Source organism: Melanostigma gelatinosum (assembly GCF_949748355.1).
Source record: "Melanostigma gelatinosum genome assembly, chromosome: 12".
In the NCBI taxonomy this organism is placed as follows: Eukaryota; Metazoa; Chordata; class Actinopteri; order Perciformes; family Zoarcidae; genus Melanostigma; species Melanostigma gelatinosum.
In genome coordinates, this window is record NC_136645.1 from 26,008,148 (window position 1) to 26,030,226 (window position 22,079).

General features: G+C 40.5%; 1 protein-coding gene across 3 annotated transcripts in view; it reads right to left on the reverse strand.

Moving 5' to 3' along the window:
• ltbp1 (latent transforming growth factor beta binding protein 1) overlaps positions 1-22,079 on the reverse strand; it is a 137,227-nt gene that overhangs the window by 42,670 nt on the left and 72,478 nt on the right. For 2 of the 3 annotated variants that reach the window (XM_079280217.1, XM_079280216.1), the window contains exons 9-11: positions 17,932-17,991; positions 7,391-7,513; positions 1,442-1,609 (exon numbers count right to left, since the gene is read on the reverse strand). In XM_079280217.1, the coding sequence (XP_079136343.1) occupies positions 1,442-1,609; positions 7,391-7,513; positions 17,932-17,991 (351 nt within the window). The remainder of the gene's footprint in view (positions 1-1,441; positions 1,610-7,390; positions 7,514-17,931; positions 17,992-22,079) is intronic. The other variant, XM_079280218.1, reaches the window with a different exon arrangement.

Below are 22,079 nucleotides of genomic sequence, written 5' to 3' on the forward strand. Positions count from 1 at the left end.
TGAAGTCAGGAGATCATCAAAGCCATTAGTATACATCATTTTGGAACCATGGGTAGCTGTGCAATATTTAGTGCCAATCAATCTAGTACACATGTGTCAAACTCAAGGCCCGCGGGCCGAATCCGGCCCGCCACGTCATTTTATGTGGCCCGCGAATCCGCCAGCAAAAAAAAAAATAATAATTTAAAAAAAGATATATATATATTTTTTTTGGAAAAATAATTAAAAGTTAGACTTGAAAATAAAAGTATCCCCATGGTCGAAATGATGAGATAACAAGTTGAAATTATGAGATAGCATGTTGTCTGTGTACCGATATTAAAATGATCACAACAGGTGGACAGGAGAGGCAACAGCCCGAAAAGAGGTTTTCCAACGATTGAAAAAGATCGACAAATAATCCCAAGATGTCCACGAAGAGAAAAATTGATGCAGAGGGAAGAAAATGTAATGAAAGATGGGAAAGCGAATACATGTTTGCGCTTCAAGGAGAACAACGGGTCTGTCTTCTGTGTTATGAGGCGTGTCGGTGATGAAGGATACTATTCACATCGGCATTTTGACACCAAACACGGAGCTAAATTTAGCCTCCAAGAAAAACATCAAACTGTCCAAGAATTAAAAGCAGACTGCAATCACAGCAGAATATATTCACACAGCTACAGCCCAGTGCATGCTGAAGGTATGTGAGCAGAGCTCCGACCAGATACAGACTTTTACAAATGTCAGTTTGTGAAGAAACACCATCGCAGACCGAGTTCATGAACTAGCAGCAATCTAACAACACAGCTAGCTAAGAGACGAGCAGGTACTTGTGTTTGTAATGAACTGTTGATGAAAGCACAGACAACACGGACACATCATCTATCCGTGTTCATCAGACCTGACTCTCAGTGAGCAGCTCTTGGATGTAGCTGCCATGCAGGACGACGACAGGGAGGAACATTAGTGATGCAGAGAGGTGACACAAACAGCTTTGAACAAAGTTAATGTAATAACTTGTGTTTGATATTTGTCTTTGTTATTTTCTTTGATAGTTTGATCTTTGATAGAGTCATGTGGGTTTCTGAACCCTCAATTACAATGATTTATGTTATAATAACAGAAATGTGTTTAAATATCATTTCATTTATATAACTGCATGTACAATATTTGTACACTTGAATAAACAATAATCAAATGCAGAGAGAGTTATTTAACAATATGTTAGGGAGAAGTTAGTTATACAGTCTTACAGTTACAACCGGCCCTTTGAGGGCAACCGTGATGCTGATGTGGCCCAGAGTGGAAATGAGTTTGACACCCCTGATCTAGTAGATGTTGAAATATTTCACTTATGTAAACTTTGTTAGGAAACGTCAGAGTTAAATCAGTTTAGTTTAGTTAAGTTTGGGTTAGTTAGTTCTTATTAAGACAGGATAACTATCTGACTTGACCTTACCTGTTCCTGGAGGGGGGCATTTGTCACAACGAGGGCCCCAGGCTTTACCCACACTGCAGCAGCAGAGCTGTTTGCTCAGCTGGGTAGATACTGGGTGCAAACATTGCCTCCCTGAGCTGACCAAACGGAAGCAAGCCCCCTTCTCCTCTTGGATGGCAGGCGTGTTGGCTAAAGCAGAGTTTAGAAGGTGGGAGTAGTGCACCAGAGTGTAGGAGACACATACATGGGGGAAAGAGAGAACAGAGAGTGGAGAAATAAAGAGGTCCCCTTCACCAAAGCAACCTTCCCTTCTCACCTGAACATACTTTTGCCACAAACAAACATATTTCTAAAGCAACACTAGTGCACAGGGAAAAATACATGTAATAATACAGAAGTCGGACAACCACATTTTGTGGTGGCACAAACAACTGCATTCAAACAATTTAAGTCAAACACAAAACACAGAAACACATTCAAAGCACAGACATGTTGTAGGAAAATATCCCTTTCATGCTAATGCTTCATGCACTATCAAAGTCAAGCGCTGCCTGAGATTGAAGGCATGCAGGAGAGTTTGGCTCAGTTTGTGTTTTTCAAGCTGTATGGCCTGAGTACTCAGAAGAGTGCAGACCCCCACCAGGTGTCTCTGCAACGACCACTGCTGTAATGTTTGATTGAATGAATACAAACGACTTGTCTAACATCCTATCTCATAGGTGTTTTTCTTTGGGAATCTCACGCAACTGGTTCTTCTCATTATTATTTAGTCGTCTGCACCAGCTCTGTGCAGGCTTGCACTTCAGTTGGGAAGCAAGACACAGGAACTTCTTGGGTATTGAGGAGTATTTTATTGAAAACAATCAATAAAATGTGTTTTTCAAAAGTGTGAATCACCGCAAACCATGAGAGCTTTTTTAGATTGCAGTCATCACATACAGTGGTTCTGTGAGTTATTCAGGCTGGTTAACCTAGCTTAGCATAACGACTGAAGGCGGAGCAAACAGCTGGCTTAGCCCTATCCAAAGATATATCCTAACCAGCAGACTACCAGCCAGTCTGGCATTTTAGCGTCAAAAAAAGCCACGCTGACAACTGTTGCCCGAGCAGAAGAATGGCTGTTCTCTGCGCCGGTCAACACATAATTCTGCTCTTCTGCTGTTTTCTCGAGCTAATCTCTGTCTCTCTGTCTGTCTGTCTGCTTGCTTGTGTGTGTCTGCTTTTTGCACTTGCTCTATGTTTACACACCTGACAAAGTTACGTAATTTAAAAAAGCACAATCACAAACAGCAGTCTGTGTGTGTACAAGGAAAGAGACGGCAGCAGGTCCTGGCCACACCTCTTCGCTGAAGAGACAGGAAGGGAGACGGGAGGAGAGACAGCTGTCATGCATGCAGGCAAATGATCACTAGTGAGGAGCTAGCTAGCATTTTAAAGCCAAGCCCTATTTTTAGGCCTCTGCTCTAAAATTGCATACCCATACTCAAGAGAGTCCACAGCTCTAACTACAAGGTCTATTTTAATAATTTGATGTTCTAATAAAGGTAACACTTGTGAGATGTGTTCTATTGTGTATATGTTACTGGTTAATAGTGAATGAAGATGGCACACAGCTCAAATTGAAAAAAGTTTCAGGTTCACCTGAAAAAAAAGCACTTTCATTTTTTTTTTAAAAATAATGCAGAGTGAAGCCTACAAATACTCCTGTGTCATAGCACAACAGGTTTGTGGTCTCTCTAAGATAATTTTACTTAGATTGAGTGAAGCAGGCCAGCATAATAGGAGGTCTGAGTACAGAATTTAAAGCCAAATTCTCATTTCTCTCTCATGATCTATTCTAATTTTATATACTATATAACAATATATTTCACTTTTTTTATCACTCATATTAGTCAATACATCCAAATACAGCCGTTTGAAATGATTTCGAGAGCAAGGGTCAGAGCCTGTTTCTGGCTGTCATCTATAGGATTTTCTCAGTTGGTCTGTGTGTATGTGGCTGTAGCTCAGCCTATCATAGGTCGATTTCAGTCAATGAGCCCGCCTTAGAAGCGTCAGAGTCTCTGGAAGGCGGGTGCCGATTTCAGCGACTCCCCGAGCGTAAATTTCCGCTCGCCGGAAGTCTGACCTCTCGCTCAAGCTGGATTGACCGCTCTTATACTGGAAACAGCTCGGCAGTAAACCGGATGCAGTTGGCAACAACGCTGGTAGCTTTGAACCGGATAATCTGCGACGTTATGTACTCATTTTTCATAAAACGGGACCAAAAACCCACGATTATTTTTGGGGAAGGGCAGTGCCATCTTACCGTTCTCCACTCACAGCTTTGTACTGGTTCCACGGAGAGAAAAACTGAAGGTGTTTATGCGTTCCCCACGAGTGCTAATGCTATAAAATGCATTGCAATGCTTGGTAGCCACTAGCTTCAGGGTGCAAATCATGATTTGCCGTACACATAACGGCGATTTCTGCCCATGATTTCATGCTTTTATGACATATTTTCTCGATGCTTATATTAGTTGTCTATAGTTGTGTTTGGAGTGTGTAAGAAGTGACTTATATGATAGTGTTGCCCATACGTTGCAGTTTAATCCGGTAAAAAAAAAAGTACACATGTACAATTCTGGCGAAGAATAAGTCCATTTTCCAAACAATAGTTAAGGGGGGCTGAGCCCGAGAGCCCCCAAATGGGGGCCGCTCGTCACCAGAAGGCTAGTAACAACAGGGCTGCTAACTTTACAAGTATCAATCTGTGGCATTACCCACAGGGTAGGGTCAAAACTCCTCAACCTCTAGTTTTGCTTTAAAAGTTCAGCAGCCAATTTCTCAATTTTAAAAAGAATATGAATGAAAAGCCAAGTGGATAATCTTGTCAATGACAGACATCATGGCCTGAATGATGCTGATGAATCACCCAGAGTTCACTTAAAAAGTAGTGAGCAGTGACAGGGAAGGGAAGCCAACACTCACCATCAGCACAACTAAAAACTAAAAGCAAATAAATAGCTCTATGTCTGTTGACAACATCTGATGAAATGGATTCCTGAGATGGTATATGCTGTTGAAACCATGTTATAGCTGCATGATCAGAAACATGAATTAGTTACATCATTTATGTAATGTTGCGACAGCAACAATAATCTACAACATGATAATGCTGATTTTTCCTTCACACTGAGGACTCTCTTTACCGCCATTTGAAGGCAGCAGGCATCTGTTCCATCTGCAGTCTCTAACTGGAACTGTAGTTGCAGAAATACACTCTTTTTAGTATGGGTATGCAATTTTCGAGCAGAGGCCTACAAATAGGGCTCGGGTTAAAAAGACCACCTCCATCACACCTTTCCAATGTCGGAATCATAAAGTAATGGTAAATCATAAGGTAATGGTAAATGGACTTGTACCACTCGCTCTTTCTCACTAATTCACCCATTCATACACTGATGGCAGGGGCTACCATGGCCACCAACATGTGACCAGCAGAGCCGGGGATCGAACCGCCGATCCTTTAATTGAAGAACGACTGCTCTCCACTAAGCCACAGTTGCAAGGGCTGCATCCAACAATTTTCAAAACTAAAAGAAATCCAACAATCACACAAAAGGTAGTGACTGTACTTTCACGGCGAGAAAGTAGACTTGATTTAAACTACTCTCTTGAGTTCTTTAAAATAAATTCTGAACACAACTACTGCGGTCAACTATCTTATATACAACATTCGGTGCTGTACCATGAATTCCTTTAATGAGAGATCCAAAGAGTGCTCTGTTATCCAGGAATCTTGGAGAGACAGCAGACCTCTTGCTCTGCCTTTGAGGTCTTATGACAATTACAAAAATGTCATAACATCTGGTCCATTTCAAGCATGGTGGAAGGATGTTCACGTCAAGCTGAGCCATGATCAACGGAGACCATTCAAGTTGAGCTGCCACAACACGGTTTTCCACATGGCAAGATAAAAGGTGTTGTTTACTTGTTGATATGTTGGAGTTGTGCTGGTTCACACACACCTGCGTAAGAGCCTGTTGCCTGTAGATCTCATCTAACACCTCACTCAAGCTGTGGCAAAAAGCCCATTTTTATATTTTTACGTAGTTACACAAACAGTGGTCCTCTAACTCTTTGACAAATAACTTGCAGTGTTTCTGAATAAAGGTGTCCTGATGGTTTGCCAGTAGTTTTTAATGTGAAGCAGTTTGTGTAAGGCTAATATGTGAAAGTACGAACAGAAACATAAGAGTTTAAGAAAACTTCAAACTAAACAGATTCAGTTACAAGCCTTACTAAGGGTTACAAGGGTACTAATAATTCAGCACAGTTCGTTGCCAGTACAGCCATTCATGTGTTGAAGCCATCAGTGTAGAGCAAGGCATGGCTTAGATGGGATACCAGAAAGTGGCACAGCAAAGTTCATCCATGTGTCCTAGCAAATAAGGTTGGTGCTGGATACTTGGTGAGATAAAACTACTGATCGCTACTCATTAAAAATGGATGGTGCAACACAGATAATGTGATAACGGCCTTCATTTTGGACCTTTCAGCGCTCCGTTCTCTCGAATGTCAGCAGTGTAAAGACAGTGAACTTCAGGCAAAAGATTTGATGTCTTTACTTCACCCCCATAAGTAAGTCTAAGATTGCACCAATTCCATTGATATGACTGCTTCGACTACAGCATGGAGTCGGATAAGTGGCAAAAAATGAATAGGGAGTTAAAGCACGGATCATCATGATTAGCAAAAGTCACAAGTAGGCCTGTTGCATTTTGCATACTGTAATCATTAATATTCCAGAATCAAGAACATATTCAGTCAATTTTAGAAATATCACAAAAAATAGCATGCCAATTAGGTGCATATTTATCAGCTGGATTGAGGCAAACAAACCTGTGCACAAGGTTCCAATGTCAGGAAGAAAACATTTGCTGCTTGATATCTGTATGTTTAAACCCAGATTAATATGATAACACTTAACCACGACAACAAATCATGGAAAATAGCATAATTATACTGTTGAATGTATTAAATTAAAGTGATGGAAATGTATGTTATGCTTAGTGTGCATATTATAAAACAAGCACCAGGAGTTGTTTTTTCCCACAACCTGGCCATTATTCGACTACTGGCTATATTTGAGAAAATACGGTTTTAGGCTTATACTATAACTGTGGCTTAAAATGAACTGTAAAGGACAATTAAATCGCTAATCACAATGAATGGACACTTGCCTTTCATTAGATATGAGATAAAAGAGGACACAGAACCCATCCCCCAACCACTTTATCCCACAAACACACACACACAGACACATGTAAGCATGGAAACTCACAGCACTGCAAAACCAGGAGAACACATGCGCACAGCATGATAATTAAGGATAATTGATGACTAAAACTGCTAATTAACGTGACTCAATCATGTTCAAGATTGATCAATTTGGCACTTGCGTATTAGCAGTTGCTTTTATAACTATTTGTTCTCTCTGTTCCCCCGGTGATATACTGTATCTCTTTCTCTCTCCCCTCATTATATAAGAGCCATGAGACATGTTGGGTTTGACTTCATGACCTGCCTTGTAGTACATGCTTGAGGGAGACTCTGATTATACAATGAACACCATGCTTTCATCCATGCACTGTTTTGAATGCATATTATCAGACACATATTTCAGCTTTAGCAGCATTCCAAGCAGCCCTTGCTATGCTTGTACTTTGGAGCAGATGGTAGACGGAAGAAATTAAACTCATATTTCCCATGTCTCTGTCATTAAGTGATGGTGAATATCAAACTCATGGGGAAGCTGTTGTATGAGCAAATCTGCACATCAGAGACCAGCATGCAAATGTAATCGTTTCATTTCTGTTAATATACGATTTTTGCTCAGTCTGACACTGAACTGTTGGATGCTCTAGGTTTGGATGTTAATCAAGGAGAAAGTGATGATAGAAAGAAATCTTATATTGTAGGACTTACATATGCAAGTGGTGAGTGTGGGGTCAGGGACATAGCCGGGTTTACACATGCACCTGTAGCTGCCCACGGTGTTCAGACAGTTTCCATTCGGACACACACCCTGTAGCTGGCACTCATCTAAATCTGTGAATCAACAACAAATACAAAACACAGTCAATCCAGGGATTTTTCAAAGGATTTCTTAACATTGCATGATGGGAAAGAGAAATGTTCACTACTTTCAATAAACAAAAGAAATGTGGCACAAGTATCCTAAGATTGTCTTTCACTGTATCCTGCCTTCGCCCAATATCAGCTGGATCGGCTCCAGCATCAGGTTTTATTAATTTAGTTATTTAATAGTATATGCATCATCATTTCCCTTTATGCCTCTTGGCATGTAGGGCAGCAACAAAAGTCTTCCACTCCCGTCTGTCCTGGGCTAGTCACTGGATGGTGCCCCATGAGTGGTTTAGGCTCTGCATCTCCTTCTCCACAGTTCTTCTCCGTGTGTTTCTTGGTCGGCCTCTTTTTCTTTTCCCTTCTGGTGTCCAATGTAAGGCTGTTCTTACAAATATATCAGCAGTAATATCAGCAAATATATCAGCAGTAATATCAGCAAGATCTTTTCTCAACACATGTCCTATCCATCCCCATCTTCTTCTCATTAGAATGGTCTCCATGCATTCTTGTTGGCATTTGTCATACAGGTCTTTATTTGAAATGGTGTTTGGCCAGAAGATGTGCAGTATTCGTCTTAAACTCTTGGTGTGGAAGGTTGATAGTCTGTTGAGGTTTGAAAGCGTTCCTTGCCTTATTGAGACGATTCTTGATGTCTTTATCTGTGCCCCCATTGTGTCTGACAGTGCTGCCCAAATATTTGAACTCGTCAGTTTTAGGGAGATCTTCTCCGTTAACCTGAATTGGTGAGGGATTGGGAATGTTCAGAGTCATCACTTATGTTTTCTTTTTGCTGATCTTCAGGCCAATCTTCTGACCAAAAACACTGAGGCGGTATGTTTTCTCCTGCATGTGTCAATGAGTATGTGAAAGAAGAGAGAGATCATCTGCATAGTCTAGAATCTTCAAGTGATGAAAATAGTGTCCATCGAATGCCTCTATTTTGGTCTTCAGTTGTTTGTCTCATTACCCAGTCAATAGTAATATTGAAGAGCAAAGCTGACATCACACATCCTTGTCTCACACCTGTTTTTACTTGGAATTTTGGAGACTGTTTCCAACCCTACATGTGAAGTTGGTATAAAAACTTTGGATCACATGAACTATATCTTCAGGGATCCCATAATGCCGCAATATACGTCAAAGGCTTTCATGATGAATGGAGTCAAATGCTTTTTCAAAGTCAACAAAGTTTATATCCAGTTCCCTCTGCCACTCTGTGCACTGCTCTATGATGTTACGTAACGTGAATTATGTGATCGTTGCAACATCTACCCTTTCTGAAACCTGCCTGTTCTTTTCGGAGATGTTGGTCTACAGCAGAGGTAGCCAACACGGTGGCCGCGGGCGACCAGGGACCATGCGAGTCGCCCACAAGGCATGTTCTAAAAATAGCACTAAGTCCCCCATGGAGCTCAGTCTAAAAATTTTAGTTTCTGTTCTTTTTTGAATCAAACACGCTTGCATTCATGTAGATTTTAAAAGGAAGAGGCCGCCGCACCGCACTAAGTTTTCAGGTTCCGAATGGCGGGCGCTTCCCGTTGGCACCGGACGCGCTGCCCCCGCCGCGATCGCACACCGTCGTCAGGTCCGTCAGTCCTCGGAACAGGCCGCGGGGCAACAACTCGTGGGTGGCGGGGGTAGAGGCGAGGCAACGCAGTACGATGGAAAAGGCCCAGACTAGAGGTTTGAACGCAGGCGCCCAAAGACGCTCGCGTGCCTCGGAGGGTTGGATCCCCCCCTCGGCTATAGACAAGACGTTTTACTAGTTTCTTCGTGGAGAAAAATGTACCCAAAAAAAAGCTGGTGACTACAGACTACAGGCCGGCATGCAGGCTTCATTGTGCAATGCAAAGTTGAACCAGATTTCCCAAAATGTGGTGATTAGTACTAATGTAATAGGATTCATTTAAAAATGTGAAAGAGTTGATTTTTTTTATCTTACATAACTGATAATTTGAACAAACATTTGTATAAACATTGTATGAACAAGATTTGTTCAAACATGTTACGAAGGAAGTGGTTCGTACAAACGAGACATGATGTGAAGATATGACAGTTAATGATTCATGATTACCTTAAAAAAATTTAGAAGTGATCATTTTTACAAAAATATAACAGGTGCGATTTTGAACAATATACACAATCATTGTTAATAATTATTGTGAGGAATAATTAACATTGACATGTGATCAGTCTCTTCACACATATTATGATTATTAAAAGGTGATCTGTGCAACTTTGTTGTTCAGGAAGTTTGTATCAAACAAGTAGCCCTTCGTACTGCTCAGTACCCTTGAAGTAGCTCTCGGGTTCAAAAAGGTTGGTGACCCCTGGTCTACAGCATCTGTTATTCGATTAATAATAATCTTTGCCATGATCTTACTTGGTATTGACAGAAGTGTAATTCCAACAGTATATGCATTACCCCAAAAATCCCGAAAAGAACATTAAATAAGGAATAGTGCCTATCATTATTCATTATGCGTTAACATGAACTATTGGATGGATAGCGCTGTTGTGTGTGTGGTGTGTCGGTGCGTCGCTGTCCTTGGTACCGAAATGCAGTTGAGGAGATCGATAGACAGACAGTATTTATGAATTAATTTGTTCGTAGTCCTACATATAACAAAAAATGTTTTTATGGGCTATCGCTGTAATTTATTTGATGTGATCATTGCAAATTTTGAGAAAAGTTGACAGCTTGTGTTGTCATCGTCGCCCTCCTCCCCTATCATTTTCAAGGCATAGGCTAAGCAGGTCTCAAGCCCAATCTCAACCAGAAACAAGTAGAAGTCCATTTACCATTTACTGTAACAGGTTGTTTTGATTGGTTGTCAATCTCAAGAGGGCGGGTCTTACCTAATATGAGCAGCTGTGAGACCAGACGTAGTTAAATCCACATGTTCTAAAATTAGTAATAAGCTATGGTTAAACTGTTTAATGGTCCTCTGGTTGTCAGTCTACAAAACATCAGTTTCAGCTTTGAAGTGGAAATGTATATGACACTGCTCATCCTCCATCTTGGAGCAGCAATAAATACTAAGAGGTAGAATATGTTGAAATTAAGAGACGTTAGCACCTGGCCTAGGCCCTGGCATTGATCAACACACCTAATAAGGTCTACTCATGCATCATGGTCATAATATGCTATAAAGGGGTAGAAAGTATTACTTATTACCATTTTAAGGGCTCCACTCTAGACTCCCATAGACCATTTATCAACATTAGTCCAAGAAATGGGGAAATGCTCACGAAGCATGTTGAGCTAGAGAAGGAAACTAACAGAAAGACCACCTTAAAGGGCTTGCAGTTTCAACGAAGACAAAAGGCAGAATTTAACCATTTACCATTTAACAACAGCTAATTAACACAAAATACATTAGACCTGAATATAGCTGAGGTTGATGGAAATATCATTTGTTTTGTAGGTATTTGGTCATTAAATATAGTATTGGACAAATCATAATTTGGACCTGATGATGGCGCTAGACAAAAATTAAGGGAGTCCTTAAAGTCCTTACTATTAGCCTTAAACTTGCATTCTCTCGAATGGCTATCTCTTTCGGTTGCAAAAAGAAGTCTGATTGTATTGAAGACAATGAGAAAATGACCCTGCTTCTTATTTCAGTTAACCTCACCTTACCTCAGTAAACATTGTGAACATGAGTTTATGGTCTCAATCACTAGTTTAATGTCTTCTTCAATATAGCATGATTGAATGTCATTATGTCTCTCCCAAGCTGTCCAAAAATGGTCACTACCGTGAAAAGAACATTGTTGGGGTCTGACCATATGGCTTAAACATGTGCTGTGAACAAAGAGAATCAGGCCTTCACTTTTCAAGCAAAGGTTTCATCCTGATTTGTAGTTTGATGAGAGCAAAGGAATTTCACACTAGGGTGTAAATTCCCCCCCCCAAAAAACCATGGTCACCTGAATGCACCGCTGCAATCTCATTGGCCGAGAGCCAAGAGACCCCAGGACCCCTGTGGTTCAACCACTGTTCTACAAAACCGCCTGCAGATCACACCTCATTGGCTTTTTCCAACATTCCCTCCGGGGTAACAGGAGGCACGCAAACACTCTCTTCGCCCCAGACCTGCATGCTTTTTCCCTTCGACGGCCGCGCTGCAAGCAGCCTGCCCCCCCCCCCTTCCTGCCGAGGAAAAAGGACCACTTTGCCACGAACACTTCAACGTTGCAACGAAGCATCGACAAGTAAGATTCTTGGTATCTGGGCATAGCTTAGCTTAAATTAACTTAAATTTAATTCAGGCCATTCATTTATATGTTGATATTCCCGTGTTTTTGTGTGTTTAGATTACTGTCACGTGATATGGAGGTATTGCGCAATCATTACGGAGCAGAGAAGCTCCGCTGTATTTGTGTATTAACTGCTATGACTGTTTGCTTGGGATTTATTTTGAGTTATTTCATTTCGTTCTGTTTATTTCTCTCTTCATTAACTCGACTCTGTGAGTGAGCTGAGGTGCGTGGCTTATCACGGCATATGTTACCGGCAGTTCAAAGACGACAGCGGTATACTTATGCGTGATAGAACCAGCAAACTCAGGCTCCCTACAACATCGCACGCCGAAGTTTGATTCATGACCCCCACCTTTGCTCTCTTTCTATCTCTGCCCCTGGGGAAACCCCGTTGAAACGATCGCCTCACAACACACGTGCTGCCCAGGCACACGTGATTACATACAGCAGTCTCACTGCCATTTTGGCCCGCGTCACTCGACTCCGCCATCTTTGTAGTCTTTAGCTGTAGTATCTTAAGGCCCCTCCCCTTTTGGCCCGCGTCACTCGATGCCGCCATCTTTGTAGTCTTTAGCAATAGCTGTGAGACTCTCCTTCCTTTTCACCCACAGAATCACACACACACATACACGCACACACACACACAGACATACACCCTCATCCATTTTATTCAGTCTTTAGTTTAGGCATATAAAATTGTATGATAACGTTTGTTGGTTGCAATATTAATTGATTTGATCATTTATTATTTTGATTTAATAAACTCTGTTATACTTTAAGGAGCAGTCGTCTGTGATTACTTGTGCATATGTATTTGATAAACCTGTATGTAGTAGCCTGTGCTCGAACTTAAAAACCTTCACTGTCACTGAATGTGTAGTCATACGCAGACTATTGACATTATGAGTGACTACTAATTATGAGACTTAGTTTTATCGTTTGGTTATTGGTCCCTGTTCGCAGGGTGGTGCCCCGTTGTTATTAATAATCATTAATAATTGTTACATACATTAATAATTCTATTGATGTCAAGAATTCAGTTTCTTAAATGCTGATAACCCAAACACGCTCCTTTAGTTCCCAACAACATAGATGACCACGGCCAAAATGTCAAACTAGAGGCTTCAAAACTACAGTCCACAAACCAATGGGTAACTTCTCATATACAGTCCATGGTCTGAACCTAAATGGTAGATCAACCAACAGACAGACATTGCCATCCCTAGAGCCATGCCGCTACCATATCAAATGTTTTGAATTGTTTTATTGTCCTATACCAGCTCACCAGTGATCTTTTGAAAAAGTTTTAACAGGTCAGATCCTATCAGTAAGAACACACTCTGCCCATATCACTGTGACTCATGTCACCCACCATGACATGGAGTTTATAGGTGTGTAGACAATATGGTGACTTTAATTCTACACAGAGAACTCTAACTTCTGGGTCAGAAAACAGGTGTGCAAAGACCCAAGGATGATCTCTGATTTTTATAAAAGACTCAGATAGGACACTGAATGACAACTGTCTAATTTTGTAAATGCAGATTCCGCACTATTGTGGTCCAAGTCTTTTTTTCTTCAGCTATTAAAATTTCTTCTGTTCATTTTATTATTACATTTAATTTCTTCTCCCAATCTATCATAACTTTCAGCTTGTATTCAACTTTTTTCTACCTTTTAATGTACAAACCATTTCTTCTTTCAGCCTTTTCAGTGAATTAATTTCAACTTCCGTCTTTGGGCAGTATTGCAGAGTGTTGCAGTTTTTAGATTTTTCATAGCAATGTATTCAGCATCTTTAGGTTATGCAGTCCAGAAACCTTTTCTTCCAGTTCTACAATACTTCCTCAAATGGTAACAATGGGATTCCTGTTCATCTGAACGGTGCTTTGGGTAGGCTGTTTCAGAGCTCTGCATATTTACTATAGATTCTGACCATATCAGCACTCATGCCCGGCCAGAACAATCCTCCCTCGTGGTTATTCAGCATTCTAAGGGCAGACTGATGAACGAATCATGTGTTTCTGTCGAGGGGTCGGGGGCACATTTACAGTTGCCAGCATATCTGTCTTACTGGTAGCTTACTTTAGGTGTCTAGCTACTCTGATTGATCAGAGTCGCACAACACAAAATTGTGTTATATTCTTCATTAAAGCTACTAATTAACCGCTGTACATGTAAACTTTCGCTAGTTCTGCTTAAGCACTTATAGCTCTGTCCCTGTTTTAGCCAACCTCTTGCTAAATCCCACAGTTGTTAACGAGTTGTCCAGTTATGCTAACGTTAGCTACCGTACCACTAAGCCGTTAATGATGGCTTCCCTCTCTACCTCTCCCTCTCCTGCTCTGGCTGAAGATAAGTCAAAATACAGTAAGGTTGTTATTCACGTCAACGGTAATGACAGCGGATTACGCCAATCGGAGCTCACTGGAGTTTATGTTGAGTCTCAGTATATATGCAAATGACAATGTCGGACAGTTCTCTGGGCATCTGCCATTTCTGATCAGCGATGACATGTTTACCTCATGTCATCATTCCGACACTGGCTGTCAAAGTGGTGTCCAGCTAATTATTTGTGTTTCATAGATAATTGGCAGACTTTCTGGGGAAAACATGGTCTGATTAGGAGAGACTAAATTCATTTCTTTATTTTTATCACAGCAGTGCAACAAAATAGGATAACTAGAAAATGCATTTCCTGCTGAAAATGCGTTGGAATGCTGAAAGCTGAAATGAATCTCAAAAACATTGCTGAAAATAGATATCCAATTTTTTTTAAATTGCAAAAAGCTTAATTCAAAAAGTTGAAAGATTACAAATATGAAGTCATATCACACCTCTCCTGAAAGAGCTAAACATTTTGATATTCGAACGGTTTCTGTAGCTTAAAAGAATTCCAGCAGTAGTGATATTTGTTGTAGTAGAAGTATTATTAGCAGTATAAGTATTAGTAGCATTTGAATAAGTGCTCAACTAAATGTGGAAATGTGGAAATCTGTGGGATTCCACAGTAATTTTTCTACGACGAGGACAATATTAGCTACTTCTACATCCAGAAATTATGCATGAAGAGTGAAGATTGTGGACACAGTGGCAAAATACAAATGTTTTTTTCACAAGAATCTCAAGCTGCTCTTCACTCTAGCGGTGACATCACGCACTCTAAGCTGCGCAATACACACCCATTATAAAGTCAGAAAAGGGCTGAAAAATCATAAAAGTTAAATTGCTGCAGTTCCAACAGTTTAGAAGATATCGGAAAGCTGAATAATGCGGGAATAGTTCAGGGTTTTCTCAACATTTGAAAGTTGAAATGGTGTCTTTTGCTGAAAGTATGAGGAAGTTGAAGGATTTGAAAGTTGAAGAAGTTTAAGAGGATTAAAGGTTAGAAATAGAAAAAGTCATAGCAGAGATGAGCTGAAGGAGCTGAACATTTTGATAGTTGAACGGTTTCTGTAGCTTAAAAAATGAAGGAGAAGAAGAGGACGGAAGAAATAGAAGAAGTTGAATAAAGATTCGAAGAACAATAGTTGGAATGCTTAACAGCATTCCAACAATTAAATGTGGACTCTTAAATATCAGATCTTTGTCATCTAAGGCTGTACTAGTAAACTATTTCATATAAAATAATCATATTGATTTATTTAGTCTTACTGAAACCTGGCTGTGCAATGAAGAATATGTCAGCCTAAATGAATCAACTCCTCCAAGTCATATTAATACTCCATTCCTTGAGGCGCCAGTCGAGGAGGTGGAGTAGCAGCCATCTTTGACTCAAGCCTATAATCCTACATATAAACTAAATTATAACTCATTTGAACGCCTTGTTCTTTCACACCCAACATGGAAAACAGCCAATTATTGTGTCAATATAACAGAGGACCCTATGGCTAACTTTAGTCCTACCCAAGTTGATCATCTTGTCAACAGTACTACAGACTCATTGTGAATAACATTCCATACTATTTCCTCTAAAACAAATTAAGTTTGCTCCATGGTATAACCCTCAAACCCATAAATGAAAGCAAACAATGCAAAAACTTGAAAGGATATGGCTTTACACCACTTTTGAAGAATCTTGGTTGGTCTGGCAAGATAGTCTTAAAACATAGCAGCATATTACTCATCTTTATACATATAATTTTAAGCCATGTATTCCTATAGCCCTCAGTAGTAGCAACTTCATGATCTTCTTTAATGATAATATTCTAACAAAATGAATGACCTCACCAAGTATTGATTAATCCTTAAACATAGGAACCTAATGCTGCGTTCACACCGGTCGCGTTGATTTTTTGACGCGCGTCGAGATTACATACAAAGTCTATGCACAGACGCGATGAGACTGGCGCGCCTCGATTTTGCGATCCCGCGGCGCGTTGGACGCGTTATTGCAGTGCGGTGGACGCGGTGGACGCGTTGGACGCCGCAAAATCGCCAACGCGCGAGTTGAAAGTTTTCAACTTCAGCGACATAATCGCGTGACGCTGTGGCGCGATAGCCTATCAGCGTTGAGTTGCTCCCCCTGTCGTCACTGGCTTCCTGCCGTTGTTGAATCAGGAAATAAATCCTGTCGCCGTCTGTGTTCACCCAGAGCGCTACGATACCTCATATCAACAGAGACCGGACCAAACTATGTGTATGCATGTGTGTGTGTAAACCATACGGTACAAACAATAAATAGACGCTGCCGTATTTACGTCTACGTGACGTTATTGAGTGCTGGTGGAGCTGCTACGATGTTAGCATAGCCTAGCACCGATCCATCAGAGCTCCATTGAGAAGACCAGTAACCTACAAATCGGTATCATTACGTAGTTATTTCGGAGTCCCTTTTTGTCGGAGAAGACAAGTACAAATCGGCATCATTACGTAGTTATTTCGGAGTCCCTTTTTGTCGGTTTATTGCCGTTGAATCACAGCCAAATCAGTTTATTTTGTGTTCCTACAGCTGTAGTAAACAGCGACCGGTGGCTTGCTAGACACAGTGAATACAGCTCGATACAATCCACGGAGCTCCTCTGAACAATATTATGAACCAGACATGACGGCGTTTGGCATTCCGATGTTTGAGGGACTTCCACAACACGTACAAAGCAGCAATTGTCCTTATTCCTGTCATGGTTGACGGCGGAAAACAATGGCGGCCAGATCGAGGCTTCCAGGACGATAAACCACGCCCCCTCTCCGGCGCTACGAGATTTTGCGGCGACCGGTGTGAACACGACCGGCGGCGCGTTGGACGCTTTTTTGCAGTGCGTTGGACGCTTTTTTGCAGTGCGTCAAAAAATCAACGCGACCGGTGTGAACGCAGCATTAGAAACAGCTTTAAAACCTGATATATATTTAGACGGCGTTTCTTCATCTAAGCCAGGGGTCTTCAACGTTTTTCAGGCCAAGGACCCCCAAACTGATAGAGAGATAGAGCAGGGACCCCCGACTACGGTATATATATTGTGTTTTATATTAAACTGGGCCTAGTGCCATGTATAAACATACCTCTTTGTTGTGCATTCAATACTAAGCTATTCAAACAATACACAGGTTCATATATTCATGTTTTTAAACATGTGCAAGGTACAGTGAGTAGGGAGGCCGTGCCACTGCCATTTATAAACAGCTGATATCAATGCCAATATCAACATTGTCTGTAAATTCCATGATAATCATGCATACAAGCTATTCAAATTTATGTTTTTATTTTAAACATAAATGTGGAAACTAAAAATGAGTGATGGCCTATTAGTGCCACTGCCATGCAAAAACATACCTGTTATCTTGTATACAAAACAGAACTGTTAAAATAATGAACAGATTCATGTTTAGAGAAAAAAAAGAAGGAAAATAAAGATTTTTTAATTGTCTAATCAACCAAAACATTTCGCGGACCCCCTGTTGAAGACCTCTGATCGAAGCCATTTTACTCTCTTAGACCCCATCCCGACATGGCTGCTTAAAGACGTTTTCCCCATAGTCAGCACCTCTTTCCCAGATATGATCAGTCTGTCTTTATTAACAGGCCTTGTACCACAGTCCTTTAAAGTGGCGTCAACGAGCATTGAGTGGTTTCCGACTCTTCACCAGTTTCATAAAAGAAGAGATAGAGGTCTTACCTTGGCAATGAGTGCTGTTGATTCGCTTGTAACCCTGAGGACAATCTATCAGAGGAATAGCTGATGAGAGGAGAATGAGAAGAGGAAAAAGGAGCAAAGATTTCAGTCATGCATTCAGACATTTGATGAATGATTAATGATTAAACAGTCGCTGTGTTGCCATGATTTCTTTATAATTCTCTGATCCTCATTCTAGTGAGTGAGACATTTCTTTTGCAGCGTGACAGGTTCTTTCATCAGATCTGTCTGATTTAAAGTTTTACATGGGTTGCCTGTATAAGTAGGGTGACATTAAATGCTTCTTTATTTCAAAAATACCTTACATCTATGGGCTTATATTTGTTGCACACTAGTTTATTTATGTATGATAAAGTTAATTGTATTCTAACAAATCGTTTGCATAACCTTGACTGTATTACCTTTATATGTATATATATAATATTTTAAGTCAACAAAGCTTGTTGAAAATCATTGATTTGAACAAACATGCCAACATTTTTATCTCAACTGAATTAGTTTTTCTCAATTGCTAAGACACATTTCTTGAAACGGTCACCCATTCTCTCAAAACTGTAAACACAAAACCTCATCTTCAAGCACTATTTACAAAACCTCTGAATCCTCTTGCAAAATGAAACTTTCGCCTCAAAACTGTTTTACCTGTGCTCAAAATCAAACACTGCTCTCAAATCATAAACAAAGTGATCAAAATAATATACACCATCAAGCAGTCAGTAAACAATACACCAATAAATAGAAAGCACATTGTTCAAAACATATAGTTCTCAGGGAGAAGTAGATTTTTAATCTCAAAACAAATCTCAGATGAACGAAAACATGTTCTATTACAGTAGCTCAAAATTGATCAGAAATGACTACTGTGCTTTGCTCTTTGCAATTTCTTTTGTTCTTCCTCCTCCTTGTACCCCTATTTGTACAGTACTGTACCCTGCATCTCACAAACGTGTCCTTTGTCTCTGTGATACTGTAATTCTTGTTCTTTGTTGATATGAACCTGCAACCAGTCAAAATCTATTGAGCAGTCAGTACTGTTACTGTAATAAATAGAAAGCACAATGTTCAAGGCCATACAATTTGTTGATTGTACATTACAGTATACAGCCTACAATGCACTGTAGGCCTACTACAGTATACAATACTACAGTGAAAGGGACAAAAATCAAAGGAGTCAACATGTCATCAATGTGCTTCTTCTTGTCTTTGGGCTGGGTCAGGCCAGAGCACTTCGTCGACATCACAAGCAATATTTTCTCTCCTGAGGCAACGGGGGAAGAAGCCTCTTGTGTGCCGTATCCAGCCCTGACATGATTCCTCACCGATATCACCACAGGCTAATTCCATGGCTTGCAGCAGATTGACTCTGGTGTAGGGTTGTCTATCATACACTTTCCATCTCCATGAGGAGAAAAACTCCTCAATCGCATTCAGGAAAGGAGAGTATGGAGGGAGGTACAAGGTGATAAACTGACCATTGATGTTAAACATTCCCTTACCAGAGCAGATCGGTGGAAACTGACATTGTCCAGCACTATCACATAGGTGGGAATGGGATTCTCATTTAGCTCTTGACCCTGCTGCTCAAATAAAATATCTCTTAGATTGTCCAGAAATCTTAGAAGATGCTGATTGTTATATGGCACGAGTGTAACATGGTGATGTAGAACACCATGGTTGCTGATAGCAGCACAGATTGTGACATTGCCACCTCGTTGACCTGGGACTTCAACAATGGCCCGCTGTCCAATCACGTTTCGGCCTCTCCTTCTCCTCTTTGTGAGATTGAAGCCTGCTGCATCGACAAAGATTAACTCATGGGGTCTGTCCAAGGATTCCAAGTCAAATATTGTCTGTGTAGGAATACAATATAATGTATGTACAATTTAGTAAGTTGTACAGAGACAGTGCTATATTGCACAGTTCAATTAGGCCTACTGTATGCACTTCTGATTCACATACATTGTATGTACTGAAGAGTAATGTCATTCACATAGTATGTGGCAGTACTGTAGACAATCTGGATTACAGTAAATGTGTCTGAATGTACACTTACTTGCACATACTGAGCTCGCACTTCTTTTACCCTTGGTGAGTTGCGCTCAAAAGGTACTCTGTATACTTGTTTCATTCGTATCCTGTTACGATGGAGGACACGGTCAATTGTGGAAATGCTCACACTGTCGATTCCCTGAAAGTGTGCGTTGTCTTGTATCACTCGTTCCTGGATTTCTCTGAGTCGTATTAAATTATCTTGAAGGACCATGCCCACTATAACGGTCTCTTGCTCCTGAGTGAATATAGCTCTCCTTCCACCTGCATGTGGCAGCCTTGCAGTTCTACAAAAAGTAGATGTGCAGTTACAAAAAATATTCATGCAGTACAATACATACAGTGATGAACTTTATATGCAGCTGTTTCAATAGACATTTGTAGTGTAGTACAGTAAATTTGCAATTACAAAAATACAGTAGCATACTGTACCTGTTCTCTTCTCTGAATGTCCTTACTATGGTGGACACAGAAAATCGGCTCAAATTGGGGTGCACTCTAAGTCCTGCTTCCCTCATTGTCAGTCCGTGGACTATAACATGGTCGATGACTGTTGCTCGAATTTCATCAGATATTTCCACTCTTTGTCTTCCTCGTCCTCTTCCTCTTTCTTGCCCTCCTCGTCGCCCACCTCGCATACGCACTTGTCCTCGTCCTCGTCCTCGTCCTCGTCCTCTCACATTGTTTCTTCGATCCATTCTCAGACTTTCTCCTTCCCACCTTCAACCACCTGTTTGCTCTCTGAACTGGCTTATATTGGTTGTGTTACATCATTTGATACAAGTGAAATCAATTTTGAGTGATTGTGTTTAATCAATGACATGTGTTCTCTATTTGTATTTGATTGTTGCCACTTGTGTTTACCAGTATGGATGGCATGTGCATTAGAGTGCAGAATGTGTTTAGAGACTGAGAATGTGTTTAGAGTTTTGCTGAAAAGTCGAAGTGAGATCTGCAAATTGTGTTTTACCATGCGAAATAGTTTAAGGTATTGACAACAGACTGCACAATTAGCTAAATGAGTTCAGGCAACTGAGAACTTTGTTCAGCCAATGGGTTTTAGTGTTTTAGCAATTGGGAAATACTGTAAGATAGGAGGCAGGAAAGGCACACTAGAATTACCATTTCAATGTAGTTGGATATTCATTAAATAAGAAGCAATTAGATGTTTGCTTCATCCATCAGCAGCATGAGTAACAATGCTTTTTCAATCAACTAGACCGCATCTTCACAACCTGAACAGTTTGATTACTTCTGAATAATGTATCATACAGCATTTTCTTTCCAACACTGAAGTTAATGCATGAATATTCATTTTAACTCGTGCCCTCCTATTTAAAAAGCTGCATTTAATTGAGCTGCAAAATACTCACTTGACGAATAAAGAAGCAGATGGAGAAAGGATGAAGACAGCGAGAGGTAGTGATGAAAAAAAGAATAAGAATCATGAGACAGCAATAAGAATCATGGAAAGAAGCTGGAGGTTAGAGAGCTGCAAGCTGCTCAGACAGCCAGCAACTTAGAACCAACCACAGACTGACGAGTCAAACTCTTGCAACGCTCTGCTGCAGGTTAGAAACAGGGCTCTGCTGTAATGCTGGACAAAGGCACCAGTGGGGACGTGGTACCCAAATACCTGCAAGCAGATTGATATTTTGCTCAGCAGGAAACAACAAGGCGGTATTTGTTTGAGCAATAAAGCCAATCTATTTACCAGCTACCAGTGTCTCCATGGTACAATGGACTATTTCACAAATCTGAACTCATGCCCCTGCCATTCCTGAAGAGAACAGAGGGAAGTACAAATATTTGGCTTTGTAATGACTCCAACTGAAATATGTGATTAGTAAGGCTGAAATGTTCCTCTCATGGTGTTTATGTGGGTTAGAAACTGGCACGAGTGACTGCTGATAAACAGGGTTTGTCATATTTTAAATGCATATTATGACCAAAAGTGTGAACATGCAATGAACCTAATTCATTCATTCCATGGTCAATAATAAATGATTGATTGATCTCTGAACTGGGTGAATGTTTTAATGCATTGAATGTGTACAGTTTGAAAGACAGCAACATTTCCA